Source organism: Petromyzon marinus, chromosome 74, assembly GCF_048934315.1.
Source record: "Petromyzon marinus isolate PM22_M1 ecotype Great Lakes invasive population chromosome 74, UKy_Petmar_22M1.pri1.0, whole genome shotgun sequence".
NCBI classification, from domain to species: Eukaryota; Metazoa; Chordata; class Hyperoartia; order Petromyzontiformes; family Petromyzontidae; genus Petromyzon; species Petromyzon marinus.
The window spans coordinates 11,621,110-11,643,403 of NC_133740.1; the positions used below are offsets into that span (position 1 = coordinate 11,621,110).

Below are 22,294 nucleotides of genomic sequence, written 5' to 3' on the forward strand. Positions count from 1 at the left end.
ATCATCAGGGGACAGTGAAATGTCCTTGATTAAAGAGACCAAGTGAGCTGAAGTAAGTATTGCTGAAGTAGTCTTGCCAGTGAAAGGAAGCAAGGTATCAGACAGAAAACGGGCTAGTTTGTAGGTAGGTGAGTTGATCGTGGACACGATGGGCCGCAGTGGGGTGCCTTCTTTATGGATCTTGGGAAGACCATAGAATCTGGGTGGTCTAGCAGCCGAAGGTTTTAGGGAGAGCCGTTTGACTGGTTCGATTATAGAAGTCGAACTGGTAATGTTATTGTTGGTTTTTGTAGTTAGGCTGTTAGTAGGATCTTTGTTGATTTTGGAGTAGCTACCATCATTGAGAAGGTCCTGGATTTTGTTGTTGTATGTGGTTTTATCGATGATGACAGTGGCATTGCCCTTGTCGGCCGAGAGGATGATTATGTCATACCTCTTTTTCAAATTTGCTAGTTCAGAGCGCTCGTATTTGCTGATGTTGCTAATGGGTTTCTTAGCATTTTTGAGGACAATGGCAATTTCAGCTCTAGCAACGTCTGTCTGGATGTGTCCAAAGCCTTTGAGGGCTACATCGACCTGGGAGATTATATTATCCACTGGGATATGTTTAGGGGTAACTGTGAAATTCAGTTCTTTAGCCAGTACCGATTTTAGAATGTCAGAGATTGGGATGCTACTCTGATTGATAACAATCTTGTTAACATCTAACTTTTTAATGTGGGTCTGGCTTCTTTTTTGACAGGTAGGTTGAATTTAGCGATCAAGTTAGCTTTACATTTGGTTGACAATAAATTAGCAGAGGAGACTGTCATGTTGTCAACACGGTCCCAATCAGAAGGGGACAATTTTTCTGTTAATATTAAGTGTGATTGTAAGATAATCTTGTCTCTTTGTCCACTACAGTAATTTTATTTCCTGCTGTGGTTGTCCCACCTGATGACGGAAGCTTGTGTTGCTTCCGAAACGTCGTGATTTACTTTTAATCCTTCTTAGTTTTATTTTTTCACCTACGTGACTTTACCGAAAGAACCAGAGTATGGATCATTGCAGTCACGAAAACTTCAAATCTAGAATCACCTCCCCATCCAGCCCCTCCCCACCCTCCCCTCTCCACCCAGCCCCACCTCTCCCATTTTTGAATGCACGATGGACGGACGGACACAATAATCCCCTGTGGGCTGGTGTAACCAGGAGGTTCCTACCAGTAAAACTTTACTGCTGATGAGACACTGAATGTTAAACCGGCCCAGAGGTTTTTTTTTGTACTGAACCAATGCTGCTGAAATTAACTCCCCAGAAAGCCATGTGGCTGATGAGATGTGTCAAATTAGACTTTTTATGCGAACAGATATTGGAAGGAGAGAATTGTCGGATAATAAATTTCATACATTACAAAAAAATAACAGCTTGCGTTGTCATACAAGCGTGCCAATGAACGTCACACATTTACACCTCACACTTTCTGTTAACCCTCCCTCCCCCTAAGCATTACGCGCAGTTGGTTTCACCCACTCCACGAGCCACCGGCGGCAACCGCCAATCGCCTCGTTACGCAATGATCAGGGGGGGGGGGGGTCGGGGCGGGGCGGGCGCCTCAGTGGACGAATCCATCTCGTGCTCAAGCGAGGGAGGGGGAGTTGACCAATGTTGGTTGAATCGAGGGAGTACAGGGCCTGAAGCGGGAACTCCCGGAGCCTCACAGAGGCAGCAATGGCCGCCAGCGCAAGTCGCAACAATAGCAGTCGAGGAAGGGACTGCTCGCGCGTGATCGTCATCGATATATCCTCTGACGAAGATGAAGAGCTTCCTGCGGCTAAGAAGGCAGCGGCTGTGGTTACAGCAACAACAGCAACAGCAGCGGCAGCGGCAACGACAGCAGCAGCGGCGATGGTGGATTCAACAACAACAGCAGCAGCGGTGGCCGTGAAAGAAGAAATGAAGACGTACGCTGGTCAGAGACTATTCGCTGAGGTGAGGACGGGTGGTGGAGGCGACTTGGTGAAGGTTTCCACCTCGCGGGGTTCTCTTGGGAATCTCCTCCGCTTTCCCCTGGGTTCTTGCTGTGGGGGTGGTCTCGGTAAGTCGGACACCGCCGTGAGGTGGCGGGGACTCGGGTGGATGGACCCCGCTGTGGCTGAGCTGAGTTGAGGGCCGGTTGAGGCAGATCCAACGAGAAGGTTCGAATTATGAGGACTTTTGCCATCATCTTCATGAACCTGGTGGTTATTATTACGGTGGTGGTAACGATGGTGGTGGTGGTGATCGTGGTAGCTGTGGCTAAATGATCCGCGAGGATTTTGACACTTTCTGGACTTGTTTTGCACTTGTGTGATGATGACGGTCCGTGAGGGTTTTGGCTCCTTGTGACTTTATACTTTGTCTTACTTGACGGTGCGTCTCCTGTACGTTGAACTCATTTTACACCGTACGTAGCCAACCACGCTAACCGTGACTAGCCAGAGCAATAGGTTTCTGAAGACGCCTGATAGCTGTGATGGTGGTATGTGGGGGAGCGGTGGTGTGTGTGATTCCCGCTCACGGCCAACGCTGGTCACACGATTGTCTGAACCGGTCCCGGGCCTCCCCTTGGTCGACTCAGCCTCAAATGAGTACCTGGTGCGGTGTGTAAAATTATCGCCACTGGGGAGACAAAGGCGGCCGGGCAGTGCTGCTTGCCCCCCTCATCTTCTGGTGTACCGTTTCAGCCTTTTTGTATTTGCCCCAACGTGCTGCTAAGACTACGGGGGTGGTGGGTCTTTGATGGTGATATGGTATTGACGACGATGGTTGGTGATGATGATGAGGTGGAGGAGGCGACGACACTGAAGCGTCGCCTTCCTCAATCTTCATTGGAACCACAAAGGCCTCTCTATAGCTTGGACGTGCGTGCCCCGACAATGCACCCCATCATCGTCGTGGTGTCAAAGCCAATAGTTTTAAATGGTGTGGCGGATTTCGTCGCACTGATGAAGTCTTCTCGGCGAAAGTCCCCTCCCCCCTGAAAATTAGTGAAGACCACTGCTCTAGAGCGATCGGACCAACTCATTAAACTGCGCCGCGTTGTAAACGTTAACGGTACAGGCTTGAGATTTTCTCGCGTTCACGCCACTGCGAGTCGTAAGGGCCTCTCCTTTCAGAGGGGTTATTTGGCCTACTCCAATTTGTCCAGGCGTCTTGGAATCGTTCGGGTTTAACCACACTTTACCCCATCACACGAGACTTTCTGATAATCGTAACTATTATTCTCCAAGAGTTCTTACTACTACTACTGTGGTGTCAACTCGTCCCACGTTATGGCGTATTTGTATTCGTTGCCATTTATTTTTTATTTAGCGAATGCTATTTCATTCCACTTCCCACAGTTAAAAACATCGTCGCCGTGATCACTGTTAATTAAGTAAGGGGTTTGTGCTATAGCCGTGACTCGCCCGAGTCATAGGTTTCTGAAGATTCATTCTCTGTTTTATTTATTCTCCAGCACCTCTCAATTGTCCTTGGTAAGTTAAATTTGTGCACGTTGCAAATGTAGTACGGTAATTAATTAATAGGAATGGATTCCCAGGACTGACAGGGGCTTGTTAAGAGGAGGGTGTTGGTGCCAACCACACGCTCGTATGAGCCTGAGAGAAAAAAAAACTTGATGACTAACTTTTTAATTTACCAGGTAAGGCCCACTGAGCGATATAGCTCTTTTTCAGAAGCGACATGGCTATTACAAATTATATCTCAATGAAGTGGCCTATCTCTAACTTGAAATTTATAGCAGCCAAATACTGTAAACGCATGATTATAAATGTGGAGGGAAAAATCGGAGGACCTGGAGACAAATCAACGAAGAATGGCGAACAAAGTGGAACAATGCGGACGTCCAGAATAAACGCCTCATTCGACACCCAAACATTGCACTTACCTGGCTCTTGACATTTCTCTTCAGGTCCACCTCGGTGGAACATCATCTGCATCAAAACATTAACAGGCCGATACATACATCTCCTTAATGAATGTAACATTAGATAAGCAGCCATAGCAATGCGACCAGCCATGCAACCCAAACTATGTACAAAATAGAAAACTATATGAACTCTCTCCTAATGCCCTCGCTTGGCCTGCAGCCCTTGACAATTGCATTCAATTTTGATTTAAAGCTTTCGTGACTGCAGTAATTCATATTCTTAGCTCTTTCGGTAAAGTCACGTTGAAGGGAAACAATAAAATAATTATTGTTTCTCTTCACTAATTTTCAGGGGGATTGGCTTTCGCCGAGAAGACTAAGAGCTAAGAATATGAATTGCATTCCACCTCTTGAACATTTTGCCATTCGCAAGAACAGAATACAGGTGGACTCCGGTTTAAGATGATCCACATTGATGACATTTATTTATATAACTAGCCTTTTTCCTGTCCAAGGACGGGTGTATTGCAGTAAATCTGAAACTTGCAAGCGAAAAGCAGACCGCGACGTGATATATTAATTGCATCAATTCGTGTGCAGTTTGTAAGGCTGCGGTGACAGACTTATTTCATTTAAAGGTTATAATCCCATATTCTTAGCTCTTTCGGTAAAGTCACGTTGAAGGGAAACAATGAAATATATATAAAACAATAAAAATTCTCACAACGTTTCGACCATAACACAAACGGTCGTCATCAGGTGTGTCGGTTTGCATTAATTTATTTATTTGTAAACGGTGTACTTATTTATAAAAAACGTCAGCGCCACGCGCAGCGATTTCGCAGTTTATTTAGAAGGACTAGTCCATATATGTTCTGAAAAGAGACGAAAAAATTAATGTATGCTTGAACAATCAATTAAGACCTGAAATGGTTAATCAAATATTTCCGATGATTGCTAAGCCAGAATCCATCTTCTCGGTTGAAATTGTCTCTGTGCTTGTATATGTGGATAGCCTCATGAACGAATCTCTCATGGTAGCCAGATGGCTTACAAAGAACCTCTGTCTTGGAAAAGTCAATGTCATGTGAGCCTACTGTGTTATAACAATGATCTGCCACGGCCGAGGTGTTGGTCCTACCGTGTTTAAGGTCTGCTTTGTGTTCACGAATGCGGTCCGAGACATGGCGTTTGGTTTCTCCAATGTAACTACTACCACAGAGGCAACTTAGTTTGAGACACCAGGGTACTGTATGTCCGGAATCACATCTTTTACAGACGGAACCAGATCACGGATTTTATGGATTGTGTTGAATCGGACCTGGATCTTGTGTTTATTCAAGATTTTGGAGATCTTTTTTGTGATCCCCGCAATGTAGGGTAAAGTGATGGTTTTGAAAGGCTCCTCAAGAGGGTCCTTTTTTCATTGTTGGAGTGATGGCTTTGCGGATTGTGTAGTCGGAGTAACCATTAGCCTTAAGAGTTTGGTCATGCTTGAGTTCACTGGCTATGTGTTCCTGGTCAGATATGCATTGGGCTCTATGGTGCAGAGTCTTGATGAGGGAATTCTTCTGGGATGGATGGTGGTGGGAATCCGGTTTCAGGTTAGCATCCGTATGGGTAGCTTTCCTATGGACAGAGTGGCTCATTGAACCATCAGGTCTCTTTTTAATTAGGACATCCAAAAAGGTAGCTTGCCATCTTTTTCGACTTCCATGGTAAATCTGATGGCTGGGTGTATGGAATTGATGTGGTCGAAGAATTGGTCTAGAGCAGGCCGGCCATGTGGCCAGATGACAAAAGTGTCATCCACGTACCTCTTCCATAAGGTTGGGCGCAGAGTGGCAGTCTGGATGGCGTCAGTCTCAAATTTCTCCATGAAAATGTTAGCTATAACCGGAGATAGGGGGAGCCCATTGGGGTGCCCTCAGTTTGTTTGTAGAAAGTTCCATTCCAAGTGAAGTATGTATTGGTTAAACAGTGTCTCACCATGGGGGGTACCTCAGTGTTTAGTCCTTGATGAACCAAGTCTTCAATGGTTGCGATGGTGTCAGGTACAGGAACCTTGGTGAATAAGGAAACTACATCAAAACTGACAAGCAGGTCGTCTGGGGACAGGGAAATACCCTTGATTGTCGATACCAGGTGAGTAGAATTTTGTACCGCAGAGGTGGTTTTTCCAGTGAAAGGACGCAGGATTTCAGACAAAAAACGAGCCAGTTTGTAGGTGGGGGAGTTGATAGTAGAGACGATGGGACGAAGGGGTGTATCTACTTTATGTATTTTTGGTAAGCCATATAATCTTGGTGGCCTGGCAGCAGAAGGTTTCAACGAAAACTGTTTAGATTGATCAATTAATGCGGTTGAATCAGAAATTATGTTGTTGGCTTGTTGGTTTTAATTTTTTATACAACGTTTAAAAATAAATATGTTAATGCAAATACGACACACCTGATGACGACCGTTTGTGTTATGGTCGAAACGTCGAGAGAATTTTTATTGTTTTATATATATTTTATTATTTTATTGTTTCCCTTCAACGTGACTTTACCGAAAGAGCTAAGAATATGAATTACTGCAGTCACGAAAGCTTTAAATCAAAATTATAATCCCTTGTTCATCATGACGTCCTTTTTACTTCTGTCTCGATAGCGTCACAGAGATCGTGTGATGAGGGTTCTGCCTTTGTAGTGAGGGTTGTAAGTTGACGCTGAGGAGGGGGGAGGAGGTGCCTCGCCCCCCCCATGTGGAGTGACGTCACCCGCGAATTAATGTTAATGTAGGGGGGTGTCCATTTGGAAGACGTCACCTCTTCATGATTATTAATGTGGGGGCTGTTTTATGTGGAGTGACGTTACCTGCTCATGATTATTAATGAGGAGGGGTGTTACATGTGGAGTGACGTCACCCACTAATTATTTTTATTTAGGGTGGCTGGCCGACGGTGGGACGTTACGCGTGGGACATTATAGTAGTAAATGCCACCATGGATCAATTAACGACGCAGAAACTTGATTTACGATGCATGGTGGTGATTATCGGTTAGGGGGGATTTTGGTGTAATCGCGTATCAGTAGGTAGTGGGTGAAGACCATAGGTGGTGGTGGGTGGGGACAATAGGTCGTGGTGGGTGGGGACAATAGGTGGTGGTGGGTGGGGACAATAGGTGGTGGTGGGTGGAGACAATAGGTGGTGGTGGGTGGTGACAATAGGTGGTGGTGGGTGGAGACAATAGATGGTGGTGGGTGGTGACAATAGGTGGTGGTGGGTGGTGACAATAGGTGGTGGTGGGTGGGGACAATAGGTGGTGGTGGGTGGGGACAATAGGCGGTGGTGGGTGGGGACAATAGGCGGTGGTGGGTGGGGACAATAGGCGGTGGTGGGTGGGGACAATAGGCGGTGGTGGGTGGGGACAATAGGCGGTGGTGGGTGGGGACAATAGGCGGTGGTGGGTGGGGACAATAGGCGGTGGTGGGTGGGGACAATAGGCGGTGGTGGGTGGGGACAATAGGCGGTGGTGGGTGGTGGAGGGAGGGGCTGGGGAGGGGTTGGTGGGGAGGGAGGGGCTGGGCGGGGAGGAGCTGGGCGCGGAGGGAGGGGCTGGGTGGGAGGGGCTGGGTGGGGAGGGAGGGGCTGGGTGGGGAGGGAGGGGCTGGGTGGGGAGGGAGGGGCTGGGTGGGGAGGGAGGGGCTGGGTGGGGAGGGAGGGGCTGGGTGGGGAGGGGCTGGGTGGGGAGGGGCTGGGTGGGGAGGGGCTGGGTGGGAGTGGCTGGGTGGGGCTGGGTGGGGCGGGTGGGGCTGGGTGGGGCGGGTGGGGCTGGGTGGGGCGGGTGGGGCTGGGTGGGGTGGGTGGGGCTGGGTGGGGTGGGTGGGGCTGGGTGGGGCTGGGTGGGGTGGGTGGGGTGGGTGGAGCTGGGTGGCCACCAACCACCAACCACGTCCGACCATCTTCACGACATTTTTCCCTCCACGTGGAGAATCAATCAACTCGTCATGGTTTACGCTGCTTGACGAGATCGGCAAGGTATTGTGGTTAATTTGCGTAAATTCTCTGTGTAATGAGTGCGACCTTACAACACATTAGTTCAGCAACCGGAAGCCAATGAATCTCCATCTTTGTTTTTTGTTCGTGGGCACAGTTCCTGGAGGTGTGCGCACGCGTCGCCCACAAGCACCCCGAGGTGCTGAGCTTCCTCAGGGCGAAGCACGCCAACACCACTGCCGAATTCAAGGAGTCGGCAGAGTTGCGCGCCGTGCTGCGCCGCTACATGCGCAAGATCTCCGAGAAGCCGTCGCGCACGTACGTTTACATCAACGAGGTGGTGGCGGTGCTCAAGGCCAACGCACAGCGCAAGCGTCCTCGCGGTGAGTGGCGGGCAGGCAAGGGGCGGCGGTTGTTGCAGCTTCTTCTCCCTCATTCATGTGACTAATGTAACGTTAAAACTAAACTATTTCTTTTATTTTACCTGGTAAGGCCCACTGAGCCATATAGCTCTTTTTAATAAGCGACCTGGCTATCACAAATAATAGCTCAACGAAGTGGCTTATCATAATGTGAAAATGTATGGCAGCCAAATACTTTTAAACATGCAAACTCTAAATATACAGGCGTCAGGAGGGGGATTGAACCCACGACCCCCAATATACCAGGCGAGGGAGTTAACATCTCGCCACCGCAGATGCACAGCAACAACGGCAATTTTACATTCAGGTGGTCAAGCCAGATAACCGTGTCAGGAGAAGCGGAATGTATCACTGTGATGTCTCCTTCGTATTTGTGGATTGGGCATTGCATCGTTATATGTTGTACGTTTTGTTCTAGGTGACTACAGTCTCGCACTGGAGAGTTTTACTTTTTACATTTGTGCGTCAGGTATCCGCATCTGCCATGGTTTGTGCAGTGGATGCGATTTAGGGTGGTCCATGAGCAATCGTGGAAGATCAAACCCAGGAATATTCTGTTTTGGGTCTTTCACAGGTCGCTTGTGAGTTGTTTTGAATTCTATTTATTCAGCTCTCCAGGCTCCATCGGGGTTGAATTTGCATTGTTTAAGGTTAAGCGCACGGGTCCAAAAGGGCTCACGTGACTTTAAACGATGACGAGGGACGTTATTGAGGTTACTGATGAATGGGAAGGCGACCATTTTCCTCGATTCACAGGATTGCCCGGAGGGTTGCAGCGTTCCAGTGGATGGGTGGGGGAGAGATGTGTGATCGCACATCTCGTTGCAGCTGAGACCTTCCCCCCGCACCCCCCCGATGAGATGTACGTAGCGTCTCAAGGTTGAGCTTGAGCCAGCACCGCTGACAATCCTGGGTTGGAATCTGGGTGCCGACCGCCTGTGATTTAAACCGGGCTCTCGTCAAGCGTAGAGTCGCTAGTCTCAAACCGGTCGCCAATGACTGCATGATTATTTCCATCAAATTACATTTTGTACTGCAACTATTATCGTTGAGAATCTGCCGTTGTGCCTTCTGTGTTTTCTGGTTGTACTGCCCCTACATGTTGTTCGGCATGATCTCTGACATTTCGCTCCACCTGCTGGGAGCTTGTTCAGGAACTGAACTAAGTAGTTCACGCTCTCCATCTCCCCGGTAATGTTACGCAACTGGTGGCGAACACAAGTTGTTCAGTTCTGTTCCTGAATAAGCAAGTGGAGCGAAACGTTGGTCATTCCAAACAACACGCAGCACTACCGGAAAATGCACATCGGGGCAGCTGCAAATGTCGCTTGCCCTTCGACGAATTGTCGTGAACAAACGGACCCGGCGCCCTCGCCAACCCGAGCCCTCGTTCCACCTCCCCTCCCACCACCGTCTTGGCACAGAGGATGCGTCGTCGGCAAGCGGCTGTGAGGCGCCGGCGCGGAGCGGCGGCGGCGGCGTCGACTCATCCCAACCGGCGGTGAAGAGGCCCCGGGTGAAAGACGCAGCGCACAGCAACGGTGGCAGCAGTGGCGGTGGTGATGATGGTGGTGGCGGTGATGGTGCCAGCGGTGGTGGTGGTGGTGAAGATGATGCCAAGGCTGGCACGGCGGATGGGGCTAAACCGCGTGCTTCCCGGCGTCAGATTGAGAGGCTGGAGGACCTGCTGCGTCTCTACAACCGCGAGATTCAGCGACTCCAGGTGCGGTTCACCACAGAGTTGGGGAGGGGGGGGGTAGGTGGCTCGACAGGTTATCTTTGGCAGTACAGATCGGTGTCCCTCGAGTGAATGGGTGGGGAGAGGGAGATGCCACAGGTATCCCTCGATTTACGAAAAAAAAAAACGCACTTAAAACGAAACGTTCTCAATCAGGACCAATTTTCCATTAATTAAATGCAAAAATATAAGGAATCCATTTCGGACAGTCATTTCAACTGTACTCCTAACCTAAAAATACAATACACCTCTATAATTTTTCACAGTACAATAATAAGAAAGAACATACATATTAAAACGATTCATTAATAATTAATAAATAAATAAAGCTTTTCGGGAAACTCTCCAAAAGACCTGCTGCATGTTGGAGTCCCTGGCAAGGTGGAGGCGTTATTGCTGTCACTGCAGGGACACCGTAACACTGTCGCGGATGGATGATGCAGCCTCCTGGGTGGTTTCTTGTTTGATGACCTTGTGAAGCGTGCCATAGAGAAATTTCGTTCGCGGAACTCCGATTTTGTTAATCGAAAATTGTCCGTAATTTGTCAATTGTGTTCACGTGAGTTCGTAAATCAACAGTCTGTTAAGGCTGCCCAGGGGATCTGTGTGTATGTGCTAACAGTAGTCTGTTAGAGGCGACACAGGGGATATGAGTGTTTGTGTGTGCTTATAGCACTTGCCTCAACAGTCTGTTAGAGGCTACACGGGGGGCCTTTGTCTTTGCGTGTGTGTGTGCGTGCAGGAGCGGGAGCTGGATCTGGACGAGCTGGGCCGCGATGACTCATCCTATTTGCAGGAGCACCAGCTGAAGCGCAAGATCATGAGCATCTTCTCACGGTTGTGCGAGCTCAAGGGCTGCACCAACATGACGGGGCGGGTCATCGAGCAGAGGCTCTACATCAAGTGCACGCGCCACCCTGAGGTCAACCGCCATGTGGAGCGGCTCATCAACAAGCCGGGCTTCTTCCCCGACCTGCAGGTGCCGTCGCCCGCACTCGCGCGTTCACGTTCACTACACTGCAACAACAAGCAACAACGTCAACAGCCGTGGTGGCGAGATGTTATCTCCCTCGCCTGGTGTGTGGGAGATCGTGGGTTCGATTCGAACCCTGACGCCTGCTGTGTATGGCTATGGGTTGAGTGTCCTTCTTCCCGCACCTCCAATTAGCACAGTTGGCTACGTACGTACGTACATATATATTGGAGTTTGCGTGTCTCTCTCCCTGTGGTCGTGTAGATTTTTCTCCGGGTCCCCTGGATTTTCCTTCCACATTTAGAATTAACAAGCATTTAGATTATTTGACTGCTATATATACATTTTCACGTGATAAGCCACTTCATTGAGCTTTCATTTGTGGCCAGGTCGCTTCTGATAAAATAATTAATAGCTGAGTGGGCTTTAACCTGTAAAATTTAAATAGTTTAGTTCACAGTTTATCCGCCTTTCGCCATGAAGTGGTGGTGATGTCACCATGGTACTTGTGTTAGGCTTTCCCACTTTGAGACTCGCTGCTGCTGGCAGGTCACGGGACACTCAGCTGGTGGCATGGGTTAACTAACTGAGATGACCGGCAGAGGCACTGTGCCCTATACTATGCCAGCTTGCTGCGTTTTATCCGCCCGGCGCTCTGCCTCCTCCAATCATCGGTGCTTGCTAACGGCACTTTCCCCGACAGTCTGTTAAAGGCTACACGGGGGATTGATTAGCACGGTTGGCCACGTACGGTGCGAAAGAAGTTCAACATGCGTACCGTACATCTTTATCTTTTTTGGTGGCCTGCAGGACGTGAAGGGAGTGGTGCGTGCAACCAACCAGCGCTACAACCTCGGCCTGTCTCCCCGCGAGGTTCACAACGTCTCCCTTGACGCCTTCCGGTCAGAATCCCCCCCCCCCCGCACCACAATTAGCTGCTCCACGACGATTAACGATGCTAATGAACACCCCCCGGTATTCGCGCCACCCTCAGGGTGTGCGGCTGTCGCGAAGGCTGCTATGTTTCGGGGTCCTGTAAAAACGAGTGAATTCAGGGGGGAGCGACGATTGCTCCGTGTGTAATCCCCATTGCGTAATGAATTCGCGGTGCAACTTTGGCAATTTTTGACTGCGATGGTGGGCCACGATGTTGGCCCACCCGTTTCGAATGACAACCAGAAGGGTTCGTTAGCGTCCACTATGAAGCAGACGGCGTGCGTGCGTATTTCATGGTGGATGCGCAACGCAGTATTAACCAGGGCGGATTGCCGGATTCGACTCGCAAGCCTCTTGCAGCAAGCAGCGACCGTGCGACTGCCGGAGCCATTCGTTCACCCGAGCCATCAACTTCCCGTCCCCTGTTGTTAAGTGTTCTCTCACGGCACTTGCTCCGATACTCTGGTAAAGACTATAGGGGGTCTTTGTTTTTATATGGGTGTCTGGGAGCAGTCTGTATGCTGTAGCGGGGTGCAGCAGGCTCGTGCGGCGCACTACAAATCTGGCTCGTAGCCACCACCAGTGACGATTTTCTGAAAAAGTCCTGGGGCCTCCCCTAGGTCAACTCAGTCTCAAATTAATGCGATGTATGAAAATCGCCACAGGAGACAAAGGTGGCCAGGCATTTTGTTGGCGACCCCACCTTATCGTGACCTGTGCCGGCCATGATAGTTGCTGCTCGCTAACAGCACTTGCCTATTAAAGGCTACATGGCGGATTTCTTTCTTTGCCTTGACCACATACGCAGCGAGGCATGCACCAAGCTGCAGGAGCGACGGCACCTGGATCTGGTGTACAACTTCGGCTGCCACCTTACGGAGGACTTCAAACCCTCGTCTGACCCGGCCCGCTACGACGGCGAGCTGGAGGCCAAGCTGCGGCGCAACCGCGTCGTGGCCCTGCAGCACCTCGAGGACGTGGTCAACAAGTACGCTGAGCTGGTGAGCTCGGCACCCCCCACCCCCCGCGTAGTGTGAACGCACGTCAAACGGGGGGGATTTGTGTGTATGTAAGTATGTTGAACTTATTTCGCACCGTACGTAGCCAACTGTGCTAAGTGGCAGTGCAGTGGAAAGGGCAACAAACTAAACACAAAAAGCAGTTCTCAATAAGTGAGTTTGTCAATCTAGATGATGAATTAAAAGTGCATAGCTGGCAGTTGCTTCCTCATATCGGAAGAAGAGTGGTCCAGACGGCCGCAGAAGTGCACCTGAAAGCACGTGATGCTGTGACCGTCTTTGTTCGATGGCTAGCCAACAGCCGCTGCGAAGGTGTGTGGTGGTGGTGGCTGGGTCTCGTGGTGAGATTTACTCAACTAGCCGATCCTGCCGATTGAATCGGTAACTATCGATTTTGAAATCCTTTTATAGCCATATATCGTGCTGCTCCGCTGACATTGTATTAACTTTTTTTTTTGATCACTGTGGCCAAATTGCATTCTGTTATATAAAATGTTAATGTATATTTTTTAATAGTGATTATTTTACATTTATTATACTTTACGCCTATCTTAAAAAAATATATATATTTTTGTAACTTTCTGACCCGCCCCCGACTGAACATTGATGAAAAAGAGCTTCATAGCTCATTGGATTTCTCTAGGATTAAAATAATCATTCGGATTGCCATACGTGCGCATGGTGTTCTGCCGCCAATGTGAACCACTTGTTGCTCGCATGGTCCGTTACGGCATCCGTTGTGAGTTTCAGGATTTGTCTTCCTTGCCTTTTTGCGGGATTGGTGCGATCTGCTGCGCTCGTCGGCGGTCGCTCCACCTCCCGTCGCCGGTGCGCGCGTGCCGTTTAGTGGCCTTGCCGCGGGCGCTCAGAACCTACTCGCCTCGCCAAGACGTAGGCTACGTCTCTTGCTCTCGCCGCAACGTCTGCCGACGAGTACCGTCGGAACATTTCGGCTGTTTGGTCGGCGACCTTGCAGCGGCTTGCCGCGTGACGACGCGGTAAACGTTGTCGTTAAGTATGTTGAACTTCTTTCGCACCATACGTAGCCGACTGTGCTGTTATTTTTAATAATAACAATGGAGGTTCCGTGGTGGCGAAATTTTCACTACTTCGCCTGGTATACAGGAGTTGGTGGGTTCGATCCTGACCCTGATGCCTGCTGCATATTTGGAGTTTGCATGTTCTCCCCGTGGTCGCGTGGATTTTTCTCCGGATCCTCTAGTTTTTCCCTCCAGATTTTGAATCGCCATGCGATTTCAACGTGATGAGCCACTTCTTTGAGCTATCATTTTGTGTCCAGATCACTTCTGAAAAAGAAGCTAATAGCTCAGTGGGCTTTACCTGATAAAATAGTAATTTTTGTTTGTGATTTGCTTACCTTTCCTATACTTTGCACTCCTGTATTTGTTGTTGTAGCTTTCTGACCCGCCCCCTACTGGGCATCGGATGAATAAATATTCCGATTATGATGAATAAATATTCCGATTATGATTCTGTCTCCCCAGTGCTGATGTTCACTACACACTACTATCATTTGCGGCCAGGTCGTTTCTGAAAAAAAGCTACATAGCTCAGTGGGCCTTACCTGTAAAATTATAATAGTTGATCGTGAGCAACAATAAAAATAATCGCGATTGTTATTTCCCGATCCGTTCTCCGTGTCTGCCGGTGTCCCGGTCCACAGGAAATTCCAACTAGCGAGCAAGACAAGCAGGAGCCGGGCAGGCGAGACGGTCGGGACAGCCGGCACAGCCGGGATAGCCGGGGCAGCAAGGACAAACAGCCTCGCCGCTTGCAGTTAGTTCCGTCCACCTCGGCGGCGTCCACCTCGGCATCAGCCTCGGCGTTCACCTTGGCATCAGCGCTCGCGAGAGACGGCCACCTCAAGCCGGACCCGGACGAGGAGGAGATGGTGACCGTCGCGCCGCCATCCCCTCGCCCACTCGAGCTCAAGGGGCAGGAGGAGGAGCGGCAGCAGGAGGAGGGGAAGCAGGGAGATGAGGCGGATGACCATGACGATGACGAAGAGGATGAGGACGAAGAAGATGAGGAAGACGAGGACGACGAGGACGACGATGACGACGAGGAGGACGATGACGACGAGGAGGATGAGAGCTCCGAGCCAGATGTGGACATGGAGCTGGAGGGGATGGAAATGAACGGAGGTGAGGGAGCATTGCCTCATCACAGAGTTGCTTTCCCGCTCAAGTGAGCGTTGAGACATAGGTGTGCATCTCCCGTTTTACAGTGCTGAGCCAGCGGTGGAAATGCCATGCTCATATGGCAGAGATGAGGCAATCTGTAGGACAAGCGTTTTTGACTTCCCCACAAACTTGTGCTCGTTTTATCGACTCCTGCCGAGAGGGCAAATCACCCCCCCCACCCCCCACCCCCCACCACCGAATCAGGATTTGAACTCTCAACCTTTCAATTGCGTGCCGCTCGCTCTACCGCTGAGCCACCTCAACGCTTACTGAGAATGCATTGTTCGCAATTCATACACAGGCAGCAAAGTCCCCCCCCCACCTTGAAACTCCTGGAGACTGTGCCTGGGAAACACAGCAGAGCCTTTCTCTGTGATAGCAATAATAACCTTTATTTTATAAAGCGCCTTTCATGTTGAAATATCTCCAAAGCGCTGTACGTAAAAATAAAACTCCAATCACGGTACCTGCACTTATTAGATTTGAGTGATTACCATGTGTACTAAATTATTGTTGTTAGTGAAATGTGTGATGATGCACGGTTTAATCCAGGGATGATGCTTGACTGGTAGCTGTCCCCCTGCCACATCTAGCCTGTGTGGGCTCTTGGGGGCTTGTGTTCTTATTTGCAGCTTGGTTTATTTATATAATAATACTTAACAAATCACTTATCTATCCAGGAGAGCCACACTGAGTCGTAGGACTCTTTTTCAGGATGGTCCTGCATTGGGTTTTTATTTCAAGATGTTTTGAGCCAATTACTGAGTGGCCATTGTTTAAGTGGGGGGAGGAAAGCGGAGCACCCGGAGAAAACCCCACGCCTTGTGCGAGGGGGCAATGCTTTATCCTCCATACAGATGGAAAGGGATGGCTATTAGTCCACTTGCTGTACCGTCCTCTCTGGCGATCCAGGGATGTGGCAACTCGATGCCCATGGGAAGGGAGTTCAGCAACGTTTGTGCGGTGATCCACAAACCCTTGCTGATGCCTCTACAGCGCTGGATTACAGGCAGCCACGTGCGGCAGCGTAGCCACTATCACCGCACAGCTTCTGGTCCTGGCCTATAACACGGCTCAGGTCAGGCGTGAGCCGCTCGGTTACTCCAATTGAATGTTAACCATTAATGTTATGCATTATATAGTTTTGCATAAAACTAGGACCCATATCTTCATTCATAGAGAAGGGTCTTTGCCTATAAACATCTGGCGGTTCACCGATATTGGTTCAAGCAAGCCGAACTGCTGACGAGACACTTAATGTCGAAACCAATCCAGCACTCACAGAAGCCCGTGTGGCTGATGGGATGTGTAATAATATACAGTGGTACCTCGGAGATCGAACTTAATTCGTGTTCGAACACCGATTTGTTCGAACACCGAATCAATTTTTCCCATAAGAATGAATGGAAATTGCATTACTTGGTTCCCCACCCAGGGATGCTCCTATTATGGGCCATTTTTACACAAAGTTTACAATATTAAATTCAGTACAGTACATAAAAGCATACACAATACAAGAAACACAGTTATAATTAATAGAATAAATGAACATTGAACTTCACTTTACCTGTAGTAAGGAGAGTGGATGGCTTGAGTGGAAAGTGGTGAGGAGGGGAGGAGGAGGTGTCGGTGTTGCTTGGAAGGGGAGTCCCCCTCCATAAACACGTTGGGTAACGATACTCTTTGGTTCTATTCGGTAAAGTCACGTAGGTAAAAATAAAATAACAAAAAATCACGACGTTTCGGCCACAACACAAGTGGCCTTCATCAGGTGAAGGGACTGGACTGTCCAGAGGACAGCGTTGGAGTGAAGACAGCAAGCTCAGGTCGCGTCCTTTAAGCTTGTTGTCGCGGCATCTTTTGAGGAAGGTCAGCGTCTCGATGAGCTTTGACTTCTTGTCCCGTTGTCTGTTGAAAGCTCTAACAGATAGGTGAAAGCCCTCCCCGTAGAGGTTATCAATTCTAGATTTGAAGCTTTCGTGACTGCAAGGATCCATACTCTTTGGTTCTATTCGGTAAAGTCACGTAGGTAAAAATAAAATAACAAAAAATCACGACGTTTTCGGCCACAACACAAGTGGCCTTCATCAGGTGAAGGGACTGGACTGTCCAGAGGACAGCGTTGGAGTGAAGACAGCAAGCCCAGGTCGGGTAACTGCCCTTCTGGGGTTCTTTCTTTTCTTTGCCTTTTTTCGAGCACTAACTGCAATTCACTTGAGGGCCTTTTTACTAAAAACTGATCAAGAGAGGATTGTTTCTGCCTCCATTTTAAGATGTTTCTGAAATGACTCAATGCATTATTATAAAAATCGCCTGCTCTGCTGGATACCGCCTTATCTGGATGATATTTTTCTACAAAATTGTGTAACTCAGCCCATTTTGCCACCTTTGAAAAATAACTTTCGTGTAGAGTTTTTTTAAGTTGGAAATTACCTGTTGGTCCATGGGCTGGATGAGAGGAGTCGTATTGGGGGACAGGAACTTTACAGTGATAAAGGACGAGAGAGCTACGCGTGAACTGGGTCATTCGCCTTTGTCTCGGTCGCCATGGCTACGCGTCTCGGCCCAAACCGGTTCTTTCCAGTTGTTAGACCTCCGAATTTTTGTTCGATGTCCGGGGCAAAAAATTGTCGAAAATTTTGTTCGATCACCGAATTGTTCGAGTTCTGAGGCGTTCGATCTCCGAGGTTCCACTGTATTTGTATTTTTTCTGGAGGAATCATTACGTTGAGTGGCCTAACCCATAAGCAAAGTGTTCGTTTGTTTCTCAGTCCGTTTGTGGTGAGGGTCGCAGTGGCAGCATGTTGAGTAGGGCGGTTCAGACCTCCTTTTCCCTGGCGACAGATTCCAGCTCTTCCTGGGGATTTCCCAGGCATTCACACCCCACATGATCGACATAGTCCCGCCAGCATTTTCTGGGCCAGGCCCCCGGGGTCTTCGCCCAGGAAAGTGTTATTTTGTTGAATTTGGCGTGTGGATTATTGTTTCATCCGTCTTGTTGCTTACGTCTGGTATCTGGCTTGACTCTCTTCGTATATGGATGTATTTATGGATGGATGCCCCAAGTGGCGAGTGGTGCATTCCACACACCAGGTGAGTATCTTCATCAACTCGCAATGACCGGCCTGGCAGAGTATGCTCACGTAGCTTTAACGCAGCTTCAAAACACTGTCCTCAGTCAACTGCAGCCCTGAATTCACCAAACACAATGCCAGCGCAGGGTAGGCGTTAGGGACCGTCAAGCCTGATGGGACGTCCAACGTGGAAATTCAGCGATGAAATCGGCTGTATGTGCAGGTGCGAGAGGTGGATTAATCACAGATTTGTGAGGGATGGTTATAGCCACTGTAGATATGGCTTGTAGAGGCTTTCATCCAGCAGTAGATTGATGATGAATGAAGGCAAGTGATTTCTTAGCTGTTGCTTGGATGTGGTTCTTTTGAATCATCTGGTTGGATTAATTTGGTTGCTTGTGTGTGTGCTTGAAATCTATAATCCAGTTCCATCTGTCTGGTTGATTCTATTTAGGTAGAATCCCCTTGTGTCTGTTTGCATCCACCGTGTTTCGTGTATTAGGCAAATGTATATCCATACATGAATAGTTGGTTACAACCTATTGGTTGCTTTATCTGGTTGAATCGTCATACCTCGATGCATTCATCTGCCTGCTTGAGCCCAGTTTTTAATCTGAATTTGAGTAAAATCTGGATATTTGTTTCTGGTTAATCTGATTTCATGTACAGTGAGGGAAAAAAGTATTTGATCCCCTGCTGATTTTGTGCGTTTGCCCACTGACAAATATATGATCGGTCTATAATTTTAATGGTAGGTTTATTTGAACAGTGAGAGACAGAATAACAACAACAAAATCCAGAAAAACGCATGTCAAAAATTTTATAAATTGATTTGCATTTTAATGAGGGAAATAAATATTTGACCCCCTCTCAATCAGAAAGATTTCTGGCTCCCAGGTGTCTTTTATACAGGTAACTAGCTGAGATTAGGAGCACACTCTTAAAGGGAGTGCTCCTAATCTCAGCTTGTTACCTGTATAAAAGACACCTGTCCACAGAAGCAATCAATCAATCAGATTCCAAACTCTCCACCATGGCCAAGACCAAAGTGCTCTCCAAGGATGTCAGGGACAAGATTGTAGACCTACACAAGGCTGGAATGGGCTACAAGACCATTGCCAAGCAGCTTGGTGAAAAGGTGACAACAGTTGGTGCGATTATTCGCAAATAGAAGAAACACAAAAGAACTGTCAATCTCCCTCGACCTGGGGCTCCATGCAAGATCTCACCTTGTGGAGTTGCAATGATCATGAGAACGGTGAGGAATCAGCCCAGAACTACACGGGAGGATCTTGTCAATGATCTCAAGGCAGCTGGGACCATAGTCACCAAGAAAACAATTGGTAACACACCACGCCGTGAAGGACTGAAATCCTGCAGCACCCGCAAGGTCCCCCTGCTCAAGAAAGCACATATACATGCCCGTCTGAAGTTTGCCAATGAAAATCTGAATGATTCAGAGGACAACTGGGTGAAAGTGTTGTGGTCAGATGAGACCAAAATGGAGCTCTTTGGCATCAACTCAACTCGCCGTGTTTGGAGGAGGAGGAATGCTGCCTCTGACCCCAAGAACACCATCCCCACTGTCAAACATGGAGGTGGAAACATTATGCTCTGGGTGTGTTTTTCTGCCAAGGGGACAGGACAACTATACTGCATCAAAGGGACGATGGACGGGGCCATGTACCGTCAAATCTTGGGTGCGAACCTCCTTCCCTCAGCCAGGACATTGAAAATGGGTCGTGGATGGGTATTCCAGCATGACAATGACCCAAAACACATGGCCAAGGCAACAAAGGAGTGGCTCAAGAAGAAGCACATTAAGGTCCTGGAGTGGCCTAGCCAGTCTCCAGACCTTAATCCCATAGAAAATCTGTGGAGGGAGCTGAAGGTTCCAGTTGCCAAATGTCAGCCTCGAAACCTTAATGACTTGGAGAAGATCTGCAAAGAGGGGTGGGACAAAATCCCTCCTGAGATGTGTGCAAACCTGGTAGCCAACTACAAGAAACGTCTGACCTCTGTGATTGCCAACAAGGGTTTTGCCACCAAGTACTAAGTCATGTTTTGCAGAGGGGTCAAATACTTATTTCCCTCATTAAAATGCAAATCAATTCATAAAATGTTTGACATGCGTTTTTCTGGATTTTTGTTGTTATTCTGTCTCTCACTGTTCAAATAAACCTACCATTAAAATTATAGACTGATCATTTCTATCTCAGTGGGCAAACATACAAAATCAGCAGGGGATCAAATACTTTTTTCCCTCACTGTATCTGGTAAAAATCTGACTTGGAGTAGATTGAGTCTGGTTGCTTACATTTATGTTTAATTGAAACTAGTTGCTTGTACCTGGTCCAATCTGGTTGCTCAGATATTCTAATGAATTATGATTATGCTCGGACACCCAGTAAATGTATGTATGTATGTTGAACTGCTTTCACACCGTACATAGCCAACCGTGCTAATTGGAGTTGCAGGGGAAGGACAACTAAAAGGACCAAAGAGTAGGGACAGTAAACTAAACATTAAAACAAGGAGTTCTAAAGAAATGAGTTTTCGATCTAGATGATGATTTAAAAGTGCATAGCTCCCAGTGTCTTCCTAATGTCAGAAGGGGAGGGTCTTGAACAAGTTTTTTTAGCAGTAGGGGGGCGATGTCACTACTGTGTTTGTATGATCCCGATTGAGTAATTTGCAGTGTAGTTTTTCAGCATTGAGATTATTTTGGCCAATACGCTATGGGAGTAGGAAACCCGGAGGAAGCCCATGCAGAACAGGGGGAGAATATTCATACACCATACATAAAAGCACCAGAGCCTGGAGTAGAACCCATCCCCTTCTTGCCTGGAGACACGAGCGCAAGCAGCGTGCCACCACCCTACCGCCCATGAATGTGGTTCATTTTTTCTGGTTGGTTTGCAGCTGATTGAGTCTGGTTTGCATTCATTTTTTTTTCTTGTTGCTTGTGCTTGGTTGCAGGCAAGAACTACAATGAGGAGAAGGAGGGAGAGGATGGAGAAGAAGAGGGGGAACAGAAACCATCCGAGAGCGAGGAATCCACCTCGCCCCACGACTCTGTCTCCAGCAAGGAGGCCACCTCGTTGAGGCACGGAGATGGCTCCGCCAGGATCAACGGAGGCTCCGCGGCAGAGGAGGCGGTGCCGCTGAGCCCCACAGCGGAGGAGGTGGGGCCACAGGATTCCACGGGGGTGGCAGCGGTGGTGGTGTTGACGCGTGTCCCCACGAAGGAGGTGGCGGTGCTCCTGAACCCCACGGCGGAGGTGTTTGCACGGACGGATAGCATGGAGGTCACGAGCACCGCTCCCAGGGTTGTCTCTTTGGGGGAAATGAAAGACTGCATCTCTGTGATGGAGGTCAAAGACTGTGTCTCCAGAGCAGAGGTGAGAGACTCTGACCCCAGCATGGAGGTCCCAGCTACTGTCTCTACAGTGGAGGTGAAAGAGGCCATCTCCACGGTGGAGATAACAGACACAGACTCCTCGGTGGAGTTTATGGACATTGATTCTGTGACAGATGTCATAGATGATGTTCCCAGAAAGAATGTGGCTCCGGGGTTGGGCTGTGGCGATGGAGGCCCCAAGGTGGAGTTGGTTGAAGGCCCCAAGGTGGAGCTGGCTGGAGGTCTCTTGGTGGAGCTGGCTGAAGGCCCCAAGGTGGAGCTGGCTGACGGCCCCAAGGTGGAGTTGTCTGAAGGCCCCAAGGTGGAGCTGGCTGGAGGATCCAAGTTGGAGCTGGCTGAAGGCCTCATGGTGAAGCTGGCTGGAGACCCAAAAGTGGACGAATCTTCTTGTTCAGCAGAGAGGCTCTTATCCACGGTGTGAGGCACGCGCACCTGCCACGTGGACGTCACGTGAACAACACGTGCACACGTGTCACGCACGTACACATGTACACATTCACACATAACACGTACACATATACATATACAAAAAAACAAAGATCCCTGTGTAGCCTTTAACAGTTTTTGGGGGTAAGTGCTGTTCGCGAGCACCTATGGAGATCGGCACGGCATTTCATTGGGGTGGGGTGGCCAA

The 22,294-nt window shown here is 48.8% G+C and overlaps 1 protein-coding gene across 2 annotated transcripts in view; it reads left to right on the forward strand.

Annotated features, from left to right (window-relative positions):
• The first annotated feature begins 1,608 nt into the window (after nt 1-1,608).
• Nucleotides 1,609-22,294, forward strand: part of LOC116957455 (uncharacterized) — a 35,170-nt gene continuing 14,484 nt past the window's right edge. For both annotated transcript variants that reach the window (XR_012930796.1, XM_032979598.2), the window contains exons 1-8: nt 1,609-1,971; nt 8,031-8,256; nt 9,720-10,018; nt 10,776-11,012; nt 11,817-11,908; nt 12,751-12,943; nt 14,646-15,126; nt 21,219-22,075. Coding sequence is in view for 1 of the 2 variants with exons in the window: in XM_032979598.2 (XP_032835489.2) it covers nt 1,711-1,971; nt 8,031-8,256; nt 9,720-10,018; nt 10,776-11,012; nt 11,817-11,908; nt 12,751-12,943; nt 14,646-15,126; nt 21,219-22,075 (2,646 nt within the window). In the remaining variant the exon portion in view is untranslated. The remainder of the gene's footprint in view (nt 1,972-8,030; nt 8,257-9,719; nt 10,019-10,775; nt 11,013-11,816; nt 11,909-12,750; nt 12,944-14,645; nt 15,127-21,218; nt 22,076-22,294) is intronic.